This window comes from Coregonus clupeaformis, chromosome 1 (genome assembly GCF_020615455.1).
Source record: "Coregonus clupeaformis isolate EN_2021a chromosome 1, ASM2061545v1, whole genome shotgun sequence".
Classification (NCBI taxonomy): domain Eukaryota; kingdom Metazoa; phylum Chordata; class Actinopteri; order Salmoniformes; family Salmonidae; genus Coregonus; species Coregonus clupeaformis.
Window position 1 is genome coordinate 53,859,405 of NC_059192.1, and position 22,821 is coordinate 53,882,225.

Sequence of the window (22,821 nt, forward strand, 5' to 3'; positions counted from 1 at the left end):
ACCTCCCCACAATTCCCAACCAACACGTCTCCGGTACGGGTCCTCTATTCATTTGAATGTGTTGACTGTTGGAGAAATTGCTGCGCTGAGAATTTAAAAAGTGTGTGTACACGTTTTGGACTATGATAAACCCTTCATACACATTTGACCTGCCCTGGCTTTTGATCTATTACATGATTTACTACATTCAGAAAATAACTGTAGGGGATTTTAATTCTTGAATTGAATATATACTGTATGTGCTGTATTTTCTGATTTGGTGTGTGTGTGTTTTTGTGTGTGTGTGTGTGTGTGTGTAGGCAGTGTTCTTACCCTTACACAGGTACCTGTATGATGGAAGACAGAAAGACAGTGAGACTGAGAGAGGGAAGTAAAAAGGACAGACGATAATTTAAAAAGCAGAAATGCATGTTTGAATTTGGCCCTGTGACACACTCCTCCTCCCTGTCCTCCTCCCTCTCCTCCTCCCACTCCTCCTCCCTCTCTTCCTCCCACTCCTCCTCCCTCTCCTCCTCCCACTCCTCCTCCCTCTCCTCCTCCCTCTCCCCAGATCTCCATTTTTCTTTTTCTCCTCATTTCCTCTCCCTCCGCTAGACAATGAACCCCCCAGCCCTCCCCTGCCCCACCCTCACACACACACCCCTTGCGCTGGTTAGGCAACTGAGGCTGACCTTTTCACTGATTCCTGTTACTAGAGAAACTGACATTCAAAGCCCCGAGACCCCCAGGACGCTGCAAGACCGCCACGACCAAACACACACACCCCGCCCACATACCCCCACTACCGCCACTGCACACACACATCCACATCCCCCTAATGTCAGTCATTCACTGACAACAAACAGGATGAATCCTTTGATATAAGACAGTCATTGGTCACCCTGGTCGTCACACACCAGTAGCGTCTGCTAGTTTTCTCTTCTCCCTCTGGTTCTGATCAATTCAAGTCTGTGATTGCTCAGATAGTGACACATACCTAGTTTCCCTGGTCTGAATCAGTCACTGGCTATCAAGGGTCGGATAGAGCTCCAATATATAACTTTATCAGAGTGACAATCAATATAGTACAACCAGATCTGGCTCAGGTGTTTCAAAACTTTCTGTGGAGCATTTGAGTGTACAGTCATGGTCAAAAGTTTTGAGAATGACACAAGTATTGGTCTTCACAAAGTTTGCTGCTTCAGTGTTTTTAGATATTTTTGTCAGATGTTACTATGGTATACTGAAGTATAATTACAAGCATTCATTATGTGTTAAAGGCTTTTATTGACAATTACATTAAGTTTATGCAAATAGTCAATATTTGCAGTGTTGACCCTTCTTTTTCAAGACCTCTGCAATCTGCCCTGGCATGCTGTCAGTTAACTTCTGGGCCACATACTGACTGATGACAGCCCATTCTTGCATAATCAGTGCTTAGAGTTTGTCAGAATTTGTGGGATTTTGTTTGTCCACCCGCCTCTTGAGGATTGACTACAAGTTCTCAATGGGATTAAGGTCTGGGGAGTTTCCTGGCCATGGACCCACAATTTCGATGTTTTGTTCCCCAAGCCACTTAGTTATCACTTTTGCCTTATGGCAAGGTGCTCCATCATGCTGGAAAGGCATTGGTCGTCACCAAACTGTTCTTGGATGGTTGGGAGAAGTTGCTCTCGGAGGATGTGTTGGTACCATTCTTTATTCATTGCTGTGTTCTTAGGCAAAATTGTGAGTGAGCCCACTCCCTTGGCTGAGAAGCAACCCCACACATGAATGGTCTCAGGATGCTTTACTGTTGACATGACACAGGACTCCGGACAAGCTTTTTTCCGGATGCCACAAACAATCGGAAAGGGGATTCATCAGAGAAAATGACTTTACCCCAGTCCTCAGCAGTCCAATCCCTGTACCTTTTGCAGAATATCAGTCTGTCCCTGATGATTTTCCTGGAGAGAAGTGGCTTCCTCGCTGCCCTTCTTGACACCAGGCCATTCTCCAAAAGTCTTCGCCTCACTACGCGTGCAGATGCACTCACACCTTTCCTGCTGCCATTCCTGAGCAAGCTCTGCACTGGTGGTGCCCCGATCACCTGTGTTAACGAGAGATTCACTGACATGATGTCAGCTGGTCCTTTTGTGGCAGGGCTGAAATGCAGTGGAAATGTTTTTTGGGGATGAAGTTCATTTTCATGGCAAAGAGGGACTTTGCAATTAATTGCAAATCATCTGATCACTCTTCATAACATTCTAGAGTATATGCAAATTGCCATCATAAAAACTGAGGCAGTAGACTTTGTGAAAATTAATATTTGTGTCATTCTCAAAACTTTGGACCACGACTGTACAGGCCTGTTCTTTGGAATTACTCAAGGAAATTGTGACTGGGTCTTGTCATGCCATACCAACTTCCTCATAACACATCAGCAGAGGGAGTGTGTGCATGTGTGCATTCGCATGTGGGTAAGCACGTGTATGTGAAGTGTCTGTGTGGTGTGTATGTGTGTATGTGTGTGTGTCTATGTGTGTGTGTGAATGTGCATGTGTGTGTGCGTGCATGTGTGTGAATGTACGTGTGTGTGTTTGTGTGCACGCACGTGTATTTGCAAAGGTGTGGCTGTGCCAGTAGAACAGGTCAAGCATGTGACCAGCCAGCGCTCAGGGGCAAAGGGTGTGTGCAATAGAAATGGTCTTCTGGGAAACGGTGAGAAAAGTGTACAAGCATGTTTGTGTTGATGTGGTGTGTGAGTGTCCGTTTGGAACACAATGTGCCCGAGGGGTACAGGGCAGGAGGGAGTTCTTCTTTTTCTTCTCTTCCACTTTTCACAAAGCAGAAACCTGGTGACCTGACTTAGTTTATTTTCACCTGTGAATACAGCAAGTGGGTTAAATGCAGAAGACACTTTCTGTTTGAATGCATTCAGTTGTGCAACTGACTAGGTATCCCCTTTCCCTTAAAATACAGAGAAACACACTACTGTAAAGTTGAATAATCAACTGTTTAATATGTATACACTTATGTCCGATATTTATTTAAAGTCTGGGATCTGAAAAAACAATGTTGTCTTTGGAATGAGCTGGCTTTACAAACAAGCTATTTCATCTGTGTAGTTTTGGCCACTTTCCCTAATGGGATTTGACAAGCCTTTTGAGATCAAGACACATTGTGTCACAGAAACGGTCTGAGATCCAGGGATCAAGGGGGTTATGTGTGTGTGTTTGCGTGTATTTGCGTGTGTGTGTGTGGGGGGGTTAAGGTTAAGGTAAAAATAAATAAATGAGTGCCTAGGATTGAACACGCGACCCTCGGAGCTGGAGCTCGTGGCTTACACCCATCCGCAATCCCCGTCCACAATGGCCTAGCAAACCCCAAGCCTACTTAATGGTAATAGTGCTCACAGTTGCTCCTAGAGGCCGGTTTTGAAGTAATCTCCCTACATCCTGCTTACCTGGACAGATTCAAATACTACTTCAAATATGTCAATTACATTCACATACATTTCGAAGTATGTGAAAAGACAAGTAGTTGAATGTTGGAATGTATTTGGAAATACACTAGGAAAGTATTGGTATGTATTTCAAAATACTCAAATACACTGACTCAAATACATAAATAAGTGTTTTCAAATATTTTCAAATAGTTCCAATAGAAATAGTTGATTCAGGCCACATTATTGGAAAATGCTAAAATATTCAGAAAAATATTAATTTACAGTGCCTTCAGGAAGTATTCATTCCCCTTGACTTTTTCCACATTTTGTTGTGTTACAGCCTGAATTTCAAATGGATTAAATTACATTGTATTTTTTCACTGGCCTGCAGACAATACCTCAAAATGTCAAAGTTTAATTATTTATTTTGAATTATTTTGCAAAGTAATTAAAAATGTAAAGCTGAAATGACTTGAGTCAATAAGTATTCAACCCCCTTTGTTATGGCAAGCATAAATAAGTTCAGGAGTAAAGATGTGCATAACAAGTCACATAATGAGTTGCATGGACTCACTCTGTGTGCAATAATAGTGTTTAACATGATTTTTGAGTGACTACCTCATTTCTGTACCCCACACATACAATTATCTGCAAGGTCCCTCAGTCGAGCAGTGAATTTCAAACACAGATTCAACCACAAAGACCAGGGAGGTTTTCCAACGCCTCGCAAATAAGGGCACCTATTGGTAGATGGGTAAAAAAATATTTTTAAAGCAGACATTGAATATCCCTTTGAGTACGTTGAAGTTATTAATTACACTTTGGTGTATCAATACACCCACTCACTACAAAGATACAGGCGTCTTTCCTAACTCAGTTCCCGGAAAGGAAGGAAACCGCGCAGGGATTTCACGATGAGGCCAATGGTGACTTTAAAACAGCTACACAGTTCAATGGCTGTGATAGGAGAAAATTGTAGTTGTAGTTACTCCAGAATACTAACCTAAATAACAGAGTGAAAATATTCAAATCCAATACAACACATTACTGAGTGCCACTCTCCATATTTTCAAACGTAGTGGTGGCTGCACCATGTAATGGGTATACTTGTATCGTTAAGGTCTGGGGAGTTTTTCAGGACAAAAAATAAACCGAATGGAGATAAGCACATGAAAAATCCTAGAGGAAAACTTGGTTCAGTCTGCTTTCCACCAGACTGGAAGATGAATTCTCCTTTCAGCAGGATAATAACCTAAAACAAAAGGCCAAATCTACACTGGAGTTGCTTACCAAGAAGACAGTGAATATTCCTGAGTGGCTGAGTTACAGTTTTGACTTAAATCTTCTTGAAAATCTATGGCAAGACCTGAAAATGGTTGTCTAGCAATGATCGGCAACCAATCCAGGTGTGGAAAGCTCTTAGAGACTTACCCAGAAAGACTCAAAGCTGTAATCGCTGCCAAAGGTTCTTCTACAAAGTATTGACTCGAGGGTGAATACTTATGTAAATGAGATATTTCAGTATTTTATTTTCATTGATTTTGTTAGTCATTCTCACTCAGATATTATGAATATGGCATAAGTCCACAGGGATGTAGCTCAGTTGGTAGAGCATGGCGTTTGCAACGCCAGGGTTGTGGGTTCGATTCCCACGGGGGGCCAGTATGAAAAATAAAAAATAATGTATGCACTCACTAACTGTAAGTCGCTCTGGATAAGAGTGTCTGCTAAATGACTAAAATGTAAATGTAATAAGTCATGGAAAATGTGTAGAACTGCAGGATATTAGCTTTAAAACTGCAACATTTTCTCTCCATCCCATGGTAAAATGTGTAAGACTGCAGGAAATTAGTTTTCTCTCACCTCATGGCAAAATGAGTGGCACAGCATGAAATTTGCTTTAAAACTGAAACATTTTCTCTATGCACCATGGCAAAATGTGTAGAACTTTAAAGCTATACATTTTTCTCTCCTCCACCAAGAGGAGGGGGTTCACTAAAATGTTTTGCCCGAGAGGTGGGTGGGGGGGCCCAACCAAATATTGCTTAGGGCCCTGAAAATGCTAGAAACTGCCCTGTGTGTGTGAGTGTGTGTGTGTGTGTGGGTGTGGGTGTGTGTGTTTGTGTGTGTGTGTGTGTGTGTGTGTGTGTGTTTGTGTGTGTTTGTTTGTGTGTGTGTGATGCGCTTAGAGGATGTACTCTACAATGCATGTGAGTATGCACAGAGAATGTACGTATGTGTAATATAGTGTGTGTGTAGAGTAGAGTATGTGAGGTCTAGAGGTGAGGTCTCTCTCTGGGGTCACAGCCGAGAGAAAAGCCCTGGTGAGACCCAACTATCGAGACATAATACAGAAGGGTGTACTTTACGGAGTTAGTGAGCAAGCATGTTGACACAGGGGACAGATGGTGTCTGTTTTGTCTACTTCTTGACTAGGACACAAGGGGTGTCCAAGAGTTCTCTTCTCCGTCTGCATTCCTGTCCCCATTCACTCCTCTCTGACAATGAATTTGAACTTGAGACACAGACGGAGAGTGAGGGAGGGGTGAAAGAAGAGTGGAGGAGGGAGCAGTTTCTTTCCCCCTTAATCCCACTGTCTGCACTCTCTGACCTTTTAACTCTAAACCGGGGGCAGACATCGCCCCCAAACATTCTCCGCTCTCTACCATCCCCCTCTTTCACCCTGCCCCACAGCTGCCTATTGTCAACTTTTATCTGTGGTGTCCACACCTTGTTTTCCTGGGCTCCTTGTCTATCTATAGACTTTAACCTCCCTGGGCTCAGCAAACAGCCCTGGCCAGGACAAGGCCAACAATTATATACAAGTCACGCCATCCACAGACAGAGCGAGAGAGAAGGGGGAAGGGAGGGAGGGGTAAAGGTTAAGAAAGAGGTAGAGAGAAAGAGAAAGGATAAGAAAACGAGAGATGGATTTATGATGTCACACAGGGATGACCAGTGAAGGCCAGGGACACTGATAAGGAGGTGAACTTTGAACTTTCACTCCATGGCCTGGCAAATCATGGTCACAGCAAAGAACGTAACCCCAAAATACTAGCTGTTACACCAAGACTAAATTACATTCAGTATTGAATCTGATGGACGTGTACTGTCATCAACTGAAGACATCAATGGTTTCTTGTTTCTGTCCTGCGCCAAAAGAGTTGCCAAAAGAGTTGCCAAAAGCTGAACATGCATTCTTCACATGTAGCATGGCTGTGTGTTTTGACTGTGTGTGTGTGTCACATCGTCTGTGAATTCTACGCCTCTCTCTCAGTTGATTAGGGCCTGTGTGAGATAGTGGAGGCTATGATTCACCCCCTGATGGCCTTTCTATGAGAGTTTGATACATGTTTATTAAATAGTTATTAAATGTTCAATAAGGATGAAGCACAATAGCAAAGTAATATCCACAACAGCTATCTTGGGATCAATCTTTCTGATAAAGAAAGAATGCCAATATAATGACCATGTTGTGGGTGTTCCAATTAAGCACTGATCTAGGATCTGCTTATCCTTTCCCAATCCTAGCCTTCACCATAGCAAGGAAAACCCATATACATTGACCATGATTGACCTTAGATCAGCAGTTCGACTCAACCTCATACTAAGCTTTATGTATCTGCCGTGTGTCCATTATTCAGTGTTTGTGTAGAGTATTGGTCAGTGAGTGGTTATTAAGTAGCATTTACTTTGTGTCCATTCCCACTATACCACAGTGGTCAGAGTCATGTAGGCTGCTGTACATGGTAGATACATTTACAGAAGCCAAGCACGCTAATGTGCAATATAGCCACAGGCATGCATGCGCACAAGCATGCACACAAACATGCACGCACGCACACACACATACACTTTGACCATGATCCATTCAGCAACGCTCCCAGGCCAAATAACAAAACCACCTGTGAAAACACGCTTTCTTTGGAGAAACAGTGGCGGGAGAAAAATTCATAGGGACTGCGTTTATAGGGATTGCGGGTCATGCTTGTATAGATTTTATAACAGTGAGTCAGTGACAAATGCATTATGCTTTTCACATAAACCAGTTTCGGGAGCCCCAGTAAAGCTAAAAAGGCCTAAATGCTTCGTAAATTTATAACACAATTAATTTATCATAGAGAGAGAGAGAGAAAATTGAGATGATTTGTTTTATTTGCCTGGCTGGCTCTGCCGGAGGCCCGTCACATTGTTCAACAAGGAGAAAAGAGGCGCCTGCTGCTGCTACGGCTCCAGAGCTGGGGAATAAAAGCATTTGCACTGAAAAAGGAGGAAGGGCTGTAATGCTTGTGGCTCAGGTGTCACCCACAGGCACACACAAAACAGGGCCTCAAAACAAGTGGCTGTGGTTTATGAAGAACAAAACACACACTTGTCATTCTTGTGAAGATGGACTTTTCTAATACACTAAGTGAGCATTATTGGATGAACACAGCTGCCAGGTGTCTCTCCTACAAGGGTGATCTAATGTTTGAGTTCAAATGGGTGGCATTTGGTGGAGGTTATTATGATGGATGGGTTTTGACAGATTAATACTTTTGAATAAATCTGAGTAAACAGAGAGAGGTAATGATATTTAAGTCAACTTTGGTGGGCTGATACAAAGAAAGGGCGGGTGGTGGCAGTGGTGCTGGGGGTGGCGAGTAGTTAAACAAAATGGAAGGACGAGAGGGAGGGGGGGACACTTGTGCCCCATTGAGGAGTGACACGTATGTAACATGTATGTGCTCAGAGATAGCGTGCAAACTGTCTGCAGCCACTCAACTAAAGCTGCTTTACCTGCAAACACACACACGCACGGACGCACACACACAAACGCACGCACGCGTGTACACACACACAAAAACACACACACACTAAAGCTGTCTATCCTGGCCCAACAGGTAAGGTGACACAGCATATGTCATATGACCCTGTAGAAGCTTGTACAGCCATTGCTCAGCCTGTCACTCCCCCCTTTCCCTCAGGGCAAAACAAACCAGCAGACACACACGTAGAGAACATGCAGGGCCTGAGGGAAGGGAGGGCCGAGGAGGAACATGGGGGAGGCAGGGGGGAAAGTTCAGCGAGTCCAAGTACAGCTTAAGACTGTATGGCCTCATTTAGACACATGCGCTATAGAAGCAGTACAACCTGTTGGGGAGGTCAACCATGACACCAACATGGCCACGGCAGATCATGCCCCACTTTAGGAACTCTACCCTTCCCGTCCCCATATGCTTGAATCATATCAGGGGGCACGGGACGGGGGGCACACTGTAAACTATTGTGACACAAACACACACAAACATGCACACGCACATGGACAGAAATACTCCCAACCGCTCATGTTTCTATGTAATCTACACACTTGACCTGCTCCAAATATCTAGCCACATGACACACAAACAACATAATTATACTTTCGTTTTTTTTATTAATTGTTTTTCAATAAAGGGACAAAATGGGTGTGTGAACAGGATAATGCAGACAACTGCCAGAAAACAAAGACAGTGGTTTCCCCAATACAACTGAACAGAGACCAGAAACAAATACAACAAAAAGAGCTAAGTTCTTCCAATGACCTTCGGACAATCTTTAGAAAATAAAGAAATAATATTATAACAAAAAATAAAACAAAAAAAGATCCCTTCCATGTCTCTATTTTAAACAGAGCATATAGGTAATAATAAATAGCAACTCCCATAGTAAAAGATAAAGTTCAAGTTCAAGTTACAACAAACAGCTCTCAGAACAAGAATAGAAAAGGCTGATAACAAAATATTCCGCATTGCCATTTACAAAAAAGGCTCAACTCAAGCAGGCTTCTCCGCGTCTCCATTTAATTAAATTGTTTAAATATGCTTTGCATATGAAAGTATACCCAATCTAAATATAAAGCACCATTTAGTATTTGGCAATAAAAAAAAAAGAAGCAAAACATAGATATATATTTTTTTTATTCATTTATTCTGACGCTTTTTTAAATCAATGTACTGCATATGAAGTAAGTTGTTTTTTTTCTTAAGATGTTGGAATGTAGTCAGATGGGATAGGTGGGAAAGACAGAAGCACACAACAGAACAGCCCGACGTCAGCTTGCATTACTGCATACAGAATGTCAGCAGGGGGAGGAGGTCCAAACCAAACAAAAAAAAGATATGTACAACCTGTGAGCAGGAACCAGCGCAGCGTGGCAGCCATTTTATGGCCCACTGCGCCCAATGTCGCATACTTCTTTTTTTTATTGGGTTTTATTTAATTTTTTTTAACATACAAATTATTTGCACTATATTATCCTGCCAAATAAAATAAAATAACCGTGGCAGCTTGTTTTTTTTTTTACTACCAAAAAAGGTACGTAAATACCTTTAGAGAGAACAAGCAACAGTTAAAAATACGAGCCTCAATATAAATACTATAGTGCCTACTCTAAGTGAACATTGAATTCAAATACCATTCTAGAAATACAGAAAAAGAAGACCATAAGTGTGTTTAAGCATTGGAATTGACATGAGTGTGCATCTTCCTATATTTAAGTTCTCTATTATATATTCATATATAATCTTAAACCTTTACCCAATGCAAATTTTATTCAACCTGAAGAGCCGCGAAGAGCCAAGGCAAATAAAAAGTCACAGTTTTTTTTCTCCATTTTATATATACTGTGATCGAGTCTTGAAAACCACCAAGACAGAGAGGAAAAGAGAAACAACAACAAACTTAAATACAGTTTACCCTAAAAATAATGAAGTGTTATAAAAAAAATGTTTTTATATTTATACAAAAAAAGAAGAAGGTTTGTACAAAAAAAAAATCTTGCAGTGTGAGCAGCAAGTTTGTCATCTAGCTGAGGGAGTTTTTACCCAGTCACAACACTGAGTGCTTTGCTGGGGTTTCCTGGGGTTAAACAACAAAGGTCAGAGGTGGTCAGAGGTGAAGGATGAGGGTCAACGATGGAGTGGCTGGCAACAGATTCTGCATTCATCACTGTGTAAAACAATGGAACCCCTAGCGATCACTCAGCATTTTAGCAAGTTTTCCCTTAAGCGTATACCTGTAAACTGGGAAAATTGAACAGTGCACTTCTTTTTTGTCCTATAAATGACAGTCTAACTTTAGACTCGACCGCTGTACAGACGTTGTACCAACGTTAGACAATGTTAGAGTATCTGTACAGACTCTGAGGCAGCGTGACAAGTGCTATTTCACCATCAACCGGGGTGGATGTCTGCAACTCAACATGGAAAAAACTCTCCTTTCACGTCAACACAAACAGCAAACAGTACAAAACAGAAAGAAAATAAAAGTACCTCTGCCCTGTATTACAAACCTATGTATGATTATTTTGTCTAATCTCCACTCTTTCTTTTCAAGAGCCCTGGCATGAGTACAACGGCCATTCTTAAATAATATTTTCTTCCTTTCAAGTTTAGGCAATTCATAGTTAATCATCACTGATGGATAGAAGGTTTAAATGTATTGTAAAAAATGAAATCCCCCCAAAGCACTCCATTCTGTTAGCTTCTAATTCTGTGTAACTTTTTTGACTAGCTTGTATTCATTCGAATGCCCTCGTATTGTATGGTGTGCTGGGATATTACACTCAGATAAATCCAAGCAGCATCATACATTTGTGCTACTGTAAATACATGACAACTCTTGATGTCTTCACAAAACGTTAAAAGTCCCACAAATTTAGGATTGTACATTACAGAGTACCTTTGTGTTCAGTACCTCCGCACCAGAAATAAAATATACAAACAATTCAGTTAAACACAATACTGCCTGTACCGTGCCTGCTGAAAACCTCACAATTTAAAGACACTATAATACATATAATAGGTAGCTAAATGATGATTAACCAGAATTCTCCAAAGTTTCTGTATTATTATTATCATTTAATCTTGTAAGTCACAGTTGACTTTAGCAGTCAGGTACTTGATGCAAGAACCTTTACTCTGGGTGGATTCAACCATTGTCCAGTATACAGCCGTGACCCCAAGCTTATAGCAGATAGGAAGATTATTAACCAATGCAGTTTCAAGATATTAAAGGCACACTTTTTTTTTGTTTTACCAAATGATAGTACAAATTCAAATCTCAACACATCCTCATCTTTTGAAGAAATCTAAAGGCTGTCACTGCTTTGTGTTTAGTAATCAAGCCAATTCATAGATTATGTTTTAACCCCATAGGGACAGAACATCTTTTAGAAAGATGAAGGTTAAGTGCGATTCCCAGGTCGTCCAGAGAGGGTTAAGCTGAAGACTGTTCATCCTCCATGTTACAACACAAAACTGTACATGATATGTGTTACAGAATGTATGCAGCATGGTCGCTTCTTTCTTGTCTTTTCTTTTTTGAAAATAAAAACCGAACAAGAAAACAGCAACACATTTTACTCAACAACTAACCAACCAGGGACATTGTCTTTTTTTAAATTAGCCAAAACATACCATGCATGCTGTCTAATTATAAAAAAATAAAAAAAATAAAAAATGGAAGAAAGAAAACATAAGTACACAACATGTAAATTATTGCACAAGAGAAAGGCTTGAAGTTTTGCGTCAATGCAATAGTATTGCCCCGATACAGATCATGCATTCAACAAGTAATGGAAACGGGGTGTGCTGGTGCAGAGCACGTTGTCCATTGGACTGGCGAAAGAGGAGGGCGAATCTACAGGGGACTGGGGAGGGAGGGGCGGGCTGATGACAGGTGAAACTCCCACTACTCAGACTTAATTTCGGCGCTCAAGGGGCGGTCACTGTGCCATTTTTTCATGTGTTTCTCCAAGGTACTGTACACGCTGAAGGGCATCTGACAGATCTCACACTTGTACACGTCCTTGCCGATCTGCCCGTGTGTCTTCATGTGGCGTGTGAGCTTGCTGCTCTGGGCGCAGGCGTAGTTGCACAGCTCGCACTTGTAAGGCCTCTCGCCCGTGTGGCTGCGCCGGTGCACCGTCAGGTTGCTACAGTTCTTGAAAATCTTGCCACAGTACTCACAGGTGTCGGTGCGCCTGCTGCTGTCCTTTGAGCCAGGACGAGTCAGCGGAGCCCCCAGGTGGGGCGTGCTCCCCCCACTCCCTGTCCCGCTGCGGCCCGACACCCCCCCATCCAGCTCCCCAGGAGGGGTGGAGAAGCGCAGGCTGCCATTCTCAGACGAGTGCTCCGATGGAGAAGAGGCGAAGGGCGATTGTCTGGAGTCTCCTCCGAAGTTCAGAAAGGGGTCCTTGAGTTGTCGGGAGGCGGCATAGCCGGCCAGCCACTGGGAGTAGACGTTCTCTGTGTTGGGGATGGTGGGGGTAGGCAGGTCAAACTCCTTCTCCAGCTTGATGCGTTTGGAGAAGGGGCTGAGGGGGCTAGGGCTGCCCAGGAGCAGCTTCTTGGAGAGGCCCACCGAGGCTGCTTCGCTGGGGGACGTGCCGCGCCCGTTGATGGCCACGGCCGAGATGCAGCCCCCATCTCCACGGTCTGACTCCAGCGCTGAGTCCTCATCACACAGCTGGCGTTGTGTATGCTCGCGGATGTGGTGGTGTATGTGGTTTTCTTGGTCCAGCGCGCTGCGCTTGTGTGCTTGAAAGGCTTCGCTGAAGTGCTGCATACTGGCCGCCAACCCCATGCCCTGCATCACCTCAGGCAGTGAGCGAGGGATGGAACCCTCCTCTCCTCCTACCAGGTGAACCCCAACTCCCCCGACCCCAATGCTGCCGTTGTTGTCATGGTGCCGCGCTGCCTCCAGACTCAAGCTGAAGTGGTAGCTGTTGTTGTTTCTCCTAGCTCCATCCACCTTCTCTTCTTCTTCCTCCTCCCCCTCCTCTTCCTCCTCTTCACCCTCCTCTTCTTCTTCCTCCTCCTCTTCCTCTTCTTCTTCCTCTTCTTCCTCCTCCTCCTCCCCATTCTCCCGGCGCAGTTTGTTGTTCTCACTCTTAAGCTTGGCCACCACTGACTTGAGGGCACTGCTGGCGCTGCCCATTCGATCGCTGGTGCCTGGCTCGGGTGAGGAGGCTGCAGAGAGCCCATCTTCCGACTTTTCAGCATTGGGCGAACCCGACTTGTGCATGTGCGTCTTCATGTGGCGCTTGAGCTTGCTGGCCTGGGTGCAGGCGTGGTCACACAGATGGCACTTGTAGGGCTTCTCGCCTGTGTGGCTGCGCCGGTGCACAATGAGATTACTCTGGAACTTGAAGCTCTTGCCACAGAACTCGCACGACTTGGTCTTCAGAGGAGTCGAGGGCTGGGGGCCTGAGGATGGCAGTGGGGTGGTGGGGGTGGTATGGGAACCCGAGGGGGACTGCATGGAGGGAGGCAGGGGAGGGGGGGTGGACAGGTAGGGAGGCTTTCCCCCACCGCCACCCCCTCCACCTCCTCCTCCAGCGGGCTGGAATGGTTGGAGCAGCCGTTGCATATGGCTGGGCTGGTTGGGAGAGTGGGGGGGAGTGGACCCTGAGGTGTTGCCCGCCAGCTCCCTCAGCCGGCGAGAGAAGTCCATGGCCGATGGGGGGTCCAGGGGCATAGGGGGGTTGAGGCGCAGCACCCTGTCGAAGGCACTCGGATGGTGGGCTGCCAGCGTCAGCTCCTCTGGATTCCGGTGGTGGGGGTCCAGGTGGTGGCGTGGAGGGGGACTGAAGAGCGGCGGCGTCGGGGGAAAACGCTGGTGCCCACCCCCTCCATCCCGGCCCCCCGAGCCTGATCCTGGGATGCGGAGGAGGCTGAAGGGGCTGGCCTCAGGCAGGTGGAGGCCGTGGAGAGGGGGCTGTGAGGGGCAGTCTGCGCCACCACCCAGGGAGGAAGGTCTGCCCATGCGGGGGGTGAGGGGGCTGCCATGGCCGTGCTCGCTTTCCAGGTAGATGCGGAAGCCATGGGTATTCTGGGCGTGCTGGAGCAGGAACCAAGCGCTGCCGTAGGCCTGTTTACAGGTGGTGCAGGTGTAGGTACTGGGCTCTTCCTTACCTGCAGTGGGACAAAGAGGAAGAGGGGACACAGATTTAGACTCATGTTCACAACAACAATCTATTAATTATTAAATAATATAAATTATTGATTTGTTAAAGAGTTTAGCTCAATTCAGCTGTGCTGCATTTGACTGCATTCTATTCTTAACTGTCTTATGGGTAAAATATATTTTTAGAAAGCCATCATATGATGTTAGGGTAAATCTATCTTAATTATCAGATAATCTTTAACAAAGACAAGACTTAAGAGAGGAAGAAAAAACACATAGCAACTCTTATCGAGGTAATGCCCCACATAATCAGCTGTGATAAAGGACTCCAGACACGCTGTGTGTGTGTGTGTGTTTGTGTGTGTGTGTGTGTGTGTGGAGGATCACAGCTTCCTCAAGCCTGCTTTGGGACACTGTTATCCCAGCTGACTGTAAGCAGTCTTTCAGCTTGCTACAGAGCAAACAATGACTGCTGTCCCTGCAGAGAACGCACTCCCATTGATGTACAGAAATAACCCCTAACAGAGAAACACAACACCACTGAGCATAGCAGATACTACTACAGTACTTAGGGACGACCCCCAAAAATGTATGCCTATACTTTTATTTTTTATTTTAGACTGAAGTCATATCAACACAGACAGTATATACTGTAAGTGTAATAATTCCTTGCTCTGAATAGTGACATACACACACATGCACGCACGCACACACACACAGAAGAAAAGCCTCTTGCTCTGCATAACTAGAACCGCCCTCTCAATTGCAGCCCAGTGAAGTATTCAGCCGCTTTTGACAACAAAGGAACATTTAAAACAATAATTGACTTTGAATGGCTCTCTGACAATGACCTGTGGTCCGCTTCACAATGCATGTGTCATCTCATTAAGCACAGCCCGCTCCTCCATCAGCTCATTTACAAGATTAGATCATAAACGGGCTGAAAGCCTTTCAATATGAAACTAGTTATATGGATGCAGACTCATGCACAGTCACACACACAGACACGTACATGTGCATGTGCACGCACGCACGCACACACACACATACATAGACATACACACATGCAGACACACAAAACACACACACACACACACACACACACACACACATAGACGTACACACACACAGACACACAAAAGACAGTACTGATTATTCAATAAAGATTGCTGCTCAACTGCTCTGCCTAAATTCACAGATTCTCCCACAGGTGCACACACGCACATGCACAAACACACACACACACACAGACATACAAACATTTAGACAGTAAACAGATGAATGCTGAAATGTGTAACTATACACACAGATAGGCATGGTAAAACACACAGCAATAAAGAGTGAGCTGTATTGTGGTATCTTGGTCCACCTGTGGGTGGGTCATTCAGCCCATATACCCAGGGACCCTCCACAGGTTGGTTCCCCTTCAGACTAATTGCTCTAGCACTCCCAGACAACACAGGAGACCCAGGCCTGAGACGAGATTAAGGTGAGCCTCAAATGAGCCTGGGAATCAAGCCCTAACCGATGAGCATAAGACCAACTGTTTACAAGTCATATAATTTCACTAAAATGGGAATATATATATAGGAAAGTAGTTGCCAATATGAATGAGCTATTTGATTCAAAAAAATATATTCGATCCATCTACTTTATTCTCAGAATGACAAGCCAACATATTTAGCTCTGCTATCCTGCCAGACAAATAGATACATAAATAAAATGTCAACGGCCTTAGACACATTGACGATAATTACTGAGGATACATTTCCAGATAAAAAGCAATTTTGTGATAAAGTGCTGTATAGCACATCAAATCAAAAGGTAAACAGACTGGGGTCAGTCACTAAAACCTCCATACTCCTGCTAATGACTGGCAGTATGAACCACAGAATTAGCGACAACACTAAAAGGGATTTATGGTTTACCTTACAGCTTTTACCCTCCCCAACTGCAATTTACCCTGCGCATCCAAAAAACAAAGGGTCAACACTGTCACCAAAAACAGCCATCAGTAAAAGTGGGCCGTGTGTGTGTGTGGTCTGTGTCTGTGTGTCAGTGTGAGAGGGGTGTCAACCAGTGACATATTTCTTAAACAACCTTTTTCTCACCTCTTTATGGTGGATATATAATGTGTGAGGGAAAAAGATGTGCAGAGAGCAAGACTTCTCTGCTCTGCGTGTGTTAGCATGTGTGTATGTGAGAGGCCAGCAGTCGCTACTGGGCTGTGTGATGAGAGGGGTGAGTGAGTGAAAGGCGTGAGAGTCGGCGGTTGGGTTGGATAATCCTGTTAAGACATAGACGGGGTGTGCCTGTGGATCTCTCCCCTCAGTGGCGGACCCTCCCCCGGACACTCAAACCCCTTTGTGTTCTGTCTGGGTCTAACACACTGGGAGAATTCACACACACGCACTAACGCACGGACACAGACACACACACACACACACTTATCTGTCACCACCTACAGTTGAGGAAGTCCAGCATTAGCTAGTAAATGATGGATAATTAGAATTGGTAGAAATGTCTGCTAATTGTTGCCACCTGCAGAGGGTCTACCCAGATGCATTATTTGCATTTCCATTTAGAGTTGTTTCTCCTCCTTATTGATGTGCAAGTGCCTTGGAAAAAGTTGAAATTATTGGAAATGTCTGAAATGTAGGCTTCTGAGAGCCATAACAGCTTCTAATTTAGCCATCTCTCAGTTCAACTCTAACGAGACATAACGTGTGAGGGAGAGAGACAGACAGAGGCTGTACTAGGACAGAGCTGTGGCTGGGGCTTAGGCTTTAGCCCACGTCACTCATGACAGTAGTTGGCTGCAACTGCAGAGCTTGGCAGCATCGTGTTCAGATCGCAGACGGAGAGAGAGGAATGAGGGAGAGAGAGAGGGGAGCAAGAGAGAGAGAGAGAGAGAGAGAGAGAGAGAGAGAGAGAGAGAGAGAGAAAGTGAGCTCCCCACACACTATGTCAGACACACACACATAGACAATATTACACCACGTTATACACACACATACCTCCATCACACATGCTCTAACATATTACACCCTCCCTACTTTCATATATCGACACACTCAGGTCACACACACACGCACGCACACACATACACAAAGTACTAAACCCCATTAAGCCGAGGACACTGCAGAGGCACTTAGGTGATGTTAGACGTGAGAAGGTGGCACACACAGACAGAGGTGGAGAGTCATGAAACATGAGACTGGATGGAAGGGAATGTGTGTGTGTGTGTTGAAACTTCCCCTGCTTACTGCATCTCTCTAGGGAAATGCACCACTCTGAGCAGATCGCTTTACAGGGCCTAAAATAACTCCACTGTTCCAAGCTGTGAAGATACACCCACACACACCAACTAAAACACACGCACATACACAAACACACACTGCCTGTCAGGGGCATGGCAGCATTTGCCGAGCAGTAAAATTTACAGTAGGGGACTGCCTGAAAAAGTATAATACATACATTTTTTATTTAGAGGAATATGCCTTCTATGTAAAACAGAGAGGAATTCAGGGAGGGAGAGAAGGAGAGATGAGAGAGAGTGAGAGTGTGTGTAATGCCGTATCTATCATGGTAGAGAGCAGACATCTCTGTGCTCCGTCTGGACGGGTGGCAGTGGCAAACAAAGATGGATGCCAGGTTTAAACAGCTTGGGCAGCCTGAGCCCCAGACACGCACAGTCTCCTATTGCTCATCTGCCATCTTACCAAGCATATCACCTCTACCTGCACCAATGTCACACATGTGCACGCACACACACACCCAAGACAATGTAAACTCCCAACCGTTTCACATATAATATGCCCCCGCCCATTCACCTAATATGCAAAACCGCTACCCCCATCCCCCACTCTACACATTACACACGCTACACACAACCCAAACACGCATCACAAACACTGACAAGCAGAACAAACGGCCAAGCCAACACATCCCTCAACTCTAGGCCATTTGGACAGTTCCCTTTGTCCCCTGTTCCCCATCTCTCCTCGCCCTTACTCTCTCTTATTCATTATCTCTCCATCCTCATTCTCTCTACCTCTCTCTCTCAGTTTCTCTCAGTCACTCTCTTGCTCCCTCCCTCTCTCTCTCTCCCTCCCTCTCACTCACTCTCTCCCTCCCTCTCACTTTCTGTGTTGTTGTGTCCTTGGCTATGCAGTGCAGATTCCACCTCTGGGTGAGATAATGGTAATTGAGGTAATGGAACATCGCAGAAACAGGATTAGGGAATACGGCAGGGAGAAAGGACAATGTCCCCTAATAGAATTTGAGAATTCTATCAGCGGCTTAGGCTTTCAAGATCTCCTGAAATATTTACGTGTGGATATCCCTTCATCCCTGACCAACTCCACAAATATATTACTGTCACGATCGCCAATAAAGTAGGACCAAAGCGCAGCGTTGGGAGTGAACATGATGACTTTAATGTTGAAATAACGACAAAACAAAAACACGATCCGTAACGTCCTCAGTACACCGACTGAACATAGAACAAAAACCCACAACCCCCAACGGAAAACAAACAGATTAAATATGGCTCCCAATCAGAGATAACGAGCCGACAGCTGACACTCGTTACCTCCGATTGGGAGTCACTTGACCAAACACATAGAAATACACCCAAAAGAATGAACAACCCTGGCTCAATATTCAGAGTCCCGGAGCCAGGGCGTTACAGTACCTCCCTAAAGGCGCGGACCGCGACCGCGCCTCAACAAGGGCTACACAAGGGAGGGCTGGGTGGGCACACCTCCTCGGCGGCGGCTCCGGCTCCGGCCCTGATCCCCACTCCCTCTCCAACCCCCCCAAAGTACCCCCGGTCCTGTCTAGCCCCGCTGGCCGGAGCCGGACTGACGACACGCGCCCCTGGCTTGGTGCGTGGAACAGGAATGGGCCTTACCAGGCTGACGACTCGCCCCCTGGCTTGGTGCGAGTGGCAGGAACAGGCCGGGCCGGGCTGGCGACGCGCACCGTATCCCTGGTGCGAGTGGCATGAACAGGCCGGGTCGGGCTGGCAGACGCGCACCGTATCCCTGGTGCGAGTGGCCGGAACAGGCCGGGCCGGGCTGGCGACGTGCACCGTATCCCTGGTGCGAGTGGCCGGAACAGGCCGGGTCGGGCTGGCGACGCGCACCGCATCCCTGGTGCGAGTGCCCGGAACAGGCCGGGCAGGGCTGTCGACGCACACCGTATCCTTGGTGCGTGGAGCAGGAACAGGCCGGGCAGGGCTGTCGACGCACACCGTATCCTTGGTGCGTGGAGCAGGAACAGGCCGGGCAGGGCTGTCGACGCACACCGTATCCTTGGTGCGTGGAGCAGGGACAGGCCGGGCTGGGCTGTCGACGCACACCGTATCCTTGGTGCGTGGAGCAGGGACAGGCCGGGCTGGGCTGTCGACGCACACCGTATCCTTGGTGCGTGGAGCAGGGACAGGCCGGGCTGGGCTGGCAAAACGCACCACAGACTTGGTGCGGGGCGCAGGAACAGGCCGAGCTGGGCTGGCGACGCACCCCGTAGGCTTGGTGCGTTGAGCAGGGACAGACAGAACCGCACTGGGGACACACACCCCTGGCCCTACACGGGGATCAGGAACGGGCCGGACCGGACTGGAAACACCCCCCAGTACCTCTCGCCGTGCCTCCACACTTTCCATCCCCTTCGTAACCAGTGGCCCCCTTAAACTGGCGGCCATATCTGCCAACCTCTTGCACTCCCCTCCGGGCCGTACACCTTCTGCCCCGACGTCGTGAGCCCCCCTAAAAATTTCTGGGGGTCTCTCCTCTCGGTGGACCAGGCCTCCATAGTCCTCTCCCAACCTTCGCTCTTCTGGCTCCACCACTCGTTATCCAACTGCTGCTTGGTCTCGTTGTGGTGGGTTTTTCTGTCACGATCGCCAATAAAGTAGGACCAAAGCGCAGCGTTGGGAGGAACATGATGACTTTAATGTTGAAATAACGACAAAACAAAACACGATCCGTAACGTCCTCAGTACACCGACTGAACATAGAACAAAACCCACAACCCCCAACGGAAAACAAACAGATTAAATATGGCTCCCAATCAGAGATAACGAGCCGACAGCTGACACTCGTTACCTCCGATTGGGAGTCACTTGACCAAACACATAGAAATACACCCAAAAGAATGAACAACCCTGGCTCAATATTCAGAGTCCCGGAGCCAGGGCGTTACAATTACATTACCTTAAAAGTGTATCATGCATTAGCTATAGAATTACACAGGGATGTGATACCTACAATATACATTATTAAGGTGCAAATATTCTATAATACTAAATTCTGTAAACCCCAAGGATATTGTTTATAATTATGGTTATTATGATCGTTATCACTATCATTAACAAATTGTGGGTCACTACGTAAAGCCATCTACTCTGGCATAGCAAGTTTAGTCTGTATTGCCTCATAGTCCACAGAAAGACACACACGTCTCTGTCCTGCCCCAGACTCTCAGCGGTGCACCAATTGACTAACCACAAACAAAGGCCTGTTTGACCAACACTTGTTCCCAGACAAAGCCGGAGCAGGGAAGGCCAGGGAACAGAGAGCCGGGAGGAATCGCCTCTACGGAAAACTGGGAAACCACCCAGTGTGGAGCGCTCTGCAAGACACCAGCAGAAACTAACATCTCTAGACAACAGCCCGTAGCACCTTTCCTGCAGTCAAATTACCAAATCGCCCTCTAGTGGCCTCGTGGGTGGAATGTTTTTAATATTAATTGTACCATTTTTTGTTGTTGCCAAAAATCGAGAGAAGGACTAAGAAAAACGAGAGAAAAATAAAGTATGCTTTTTTGCCAGAGCCTTGTTTCTGATCCATACCCTAACCCTCTGCAAATCAGTGGAAATTGTGTAATAACTGTGAAGTTGAAAGGTGAATCCCGATAGGAGAATTTCATGAGATTTTCATGCAGAAATCTGTGTTCATGTAGAATTCCCGCTCCCCATTACCAGTGTAATCCCCGGAACACACAAGTCCCGCATGGAAAACCCAATTAGTAGTGCCAAGATTTACACACACCTGATGCCCCATCTGTAATGGCTGTTACAATGCAGAGAACACACAGACACAAGATCACAGACATATCAACATGACCACAGACAGAATAAGGCCGAGCTAAGAAACTACTATACTAACTGACATTTCCTCTTCACCTTAGCCAAACCTCATTCCGAGTAAACCCTGATTCAGTCATTGTGAGATACCTCAAACAATTAATCATATTCAACATTTTCTGAGAAACCTGTGTTATGCCATTCAACTACTGTAGAAAAACAATATTTTGTGAATTACAAATACAAGTCAGATTTCTAAGAAATTGGAATGATTAAGCGCTCAAGTGGTCTGTTAAAATTCCATTGTACTCTAGTAAGTAGCCCGAATTACCAAAGATCACAATCTATAATTGGTGTCTGTCTGACTGCACGCAACGTGTAGGTCTGTTACACACTGTTAGTGTGTGTGAATGGATTTGATTGTACATATACTGTTGGACTGCATACTTTCTAATAAAGGTTGGTGTCTGTATTGAGAAGAAATATCAATACCGTCTGTCCCAGAGTGTGTGTGTGTGTGTGTGTGTGTGTGTGTGTGTGTGTGCGTGTGTGTGTGTGTGTGTGTCAGAAACATCAATACCTTCTGTCCTGTATTAGGATACCCTGCAGCGTTACAGATAGTGCTCTTTCCCACTCCCCCGGGAACTGTTTGTGTGAATGTGTTCCTGTGTGTGTGTGTGTGTGTGTGTGTGTGTGTGTGTGTGTGTGTGTGTGTGTGTATGTGTGTGTGTGTGTGTGTGTGTGTATGTGTGAATGTGTTCCTGTGTGTGTGTGTGTGTTCTCGCCCAATCCCCAGCCACAGTAACCATGCGACCAATACATGTTAGAGAGAAAAGAGGATAGGGAGATCATAGAAACAGCATAACATAGAAAAAACAATGACACAAAACTAGTTGTTGGTTATTTGATTGGCTACTTGTATTGATTACAGGGATATTTCAGACATCTGTATCCAACCAGTCCACAGACAAACAGATAGAGATACAGTACAGTGTGACTCCTCAGCATCTCTCTGCATCTTGTAAACTCTATTCTAATAACACGGCCAGGGCCTCCTAAACTGTGTATATGATTGCAATGAAATGGCCCGGCCTTTATAGAACCATTCAAGCATACTGTAGCAATGATGTCTCTGTGTGTGTGTGTATGTGAGTGTGTGTGTGTGTGTATGTGTATGTGTATGTGTATGTGTGTGTGTATGTGTGTGTGTGTGTGTGTGTGTGTGTGTGTGTGTGTGTGTGTGTGTGTGTGTGTGTGTGTGTGTGTGTGTGTGTGTGTGTGTGTGTGTGTGTGTGTGTGTGTGTGTGTGAGTATGCACAGTGAATGTACGTACGTGTAATATAGTATGTATATGTGTTTAGAGTAGTGTGTGTGTTCCTCTCCCTTTCTCTCTCTG

At 45.6% G+C, this 22,821-nt stretch overlaps 1 protein-coding gene across 1 annotated transcript in view; it reads right to left on the reverse strand.

The window, feature by feature from the left end:
- Window positions 1-8,802: 8,802 nt before the first annotated feature.
- Window positions 8,803-22,821, reverse strand: part of LOC121570651 (B-cell lymphoma/leukemia 11A) — a 42,798-nt gene continuing 28,779 nt past the window's right edge. The window contains exon 3 of the mRNA XM_041882127.2: window positions 8,803-14,343. Coding sequence (XP_041738061.1) covers window positions 12,119-14,343 — 2,225 coding nt within the window. The 3' untranslated portion in view covers window positions 8,803-12,118. The remainder of the gene's footprint in view (window positions 14,344-22,821) is intronic.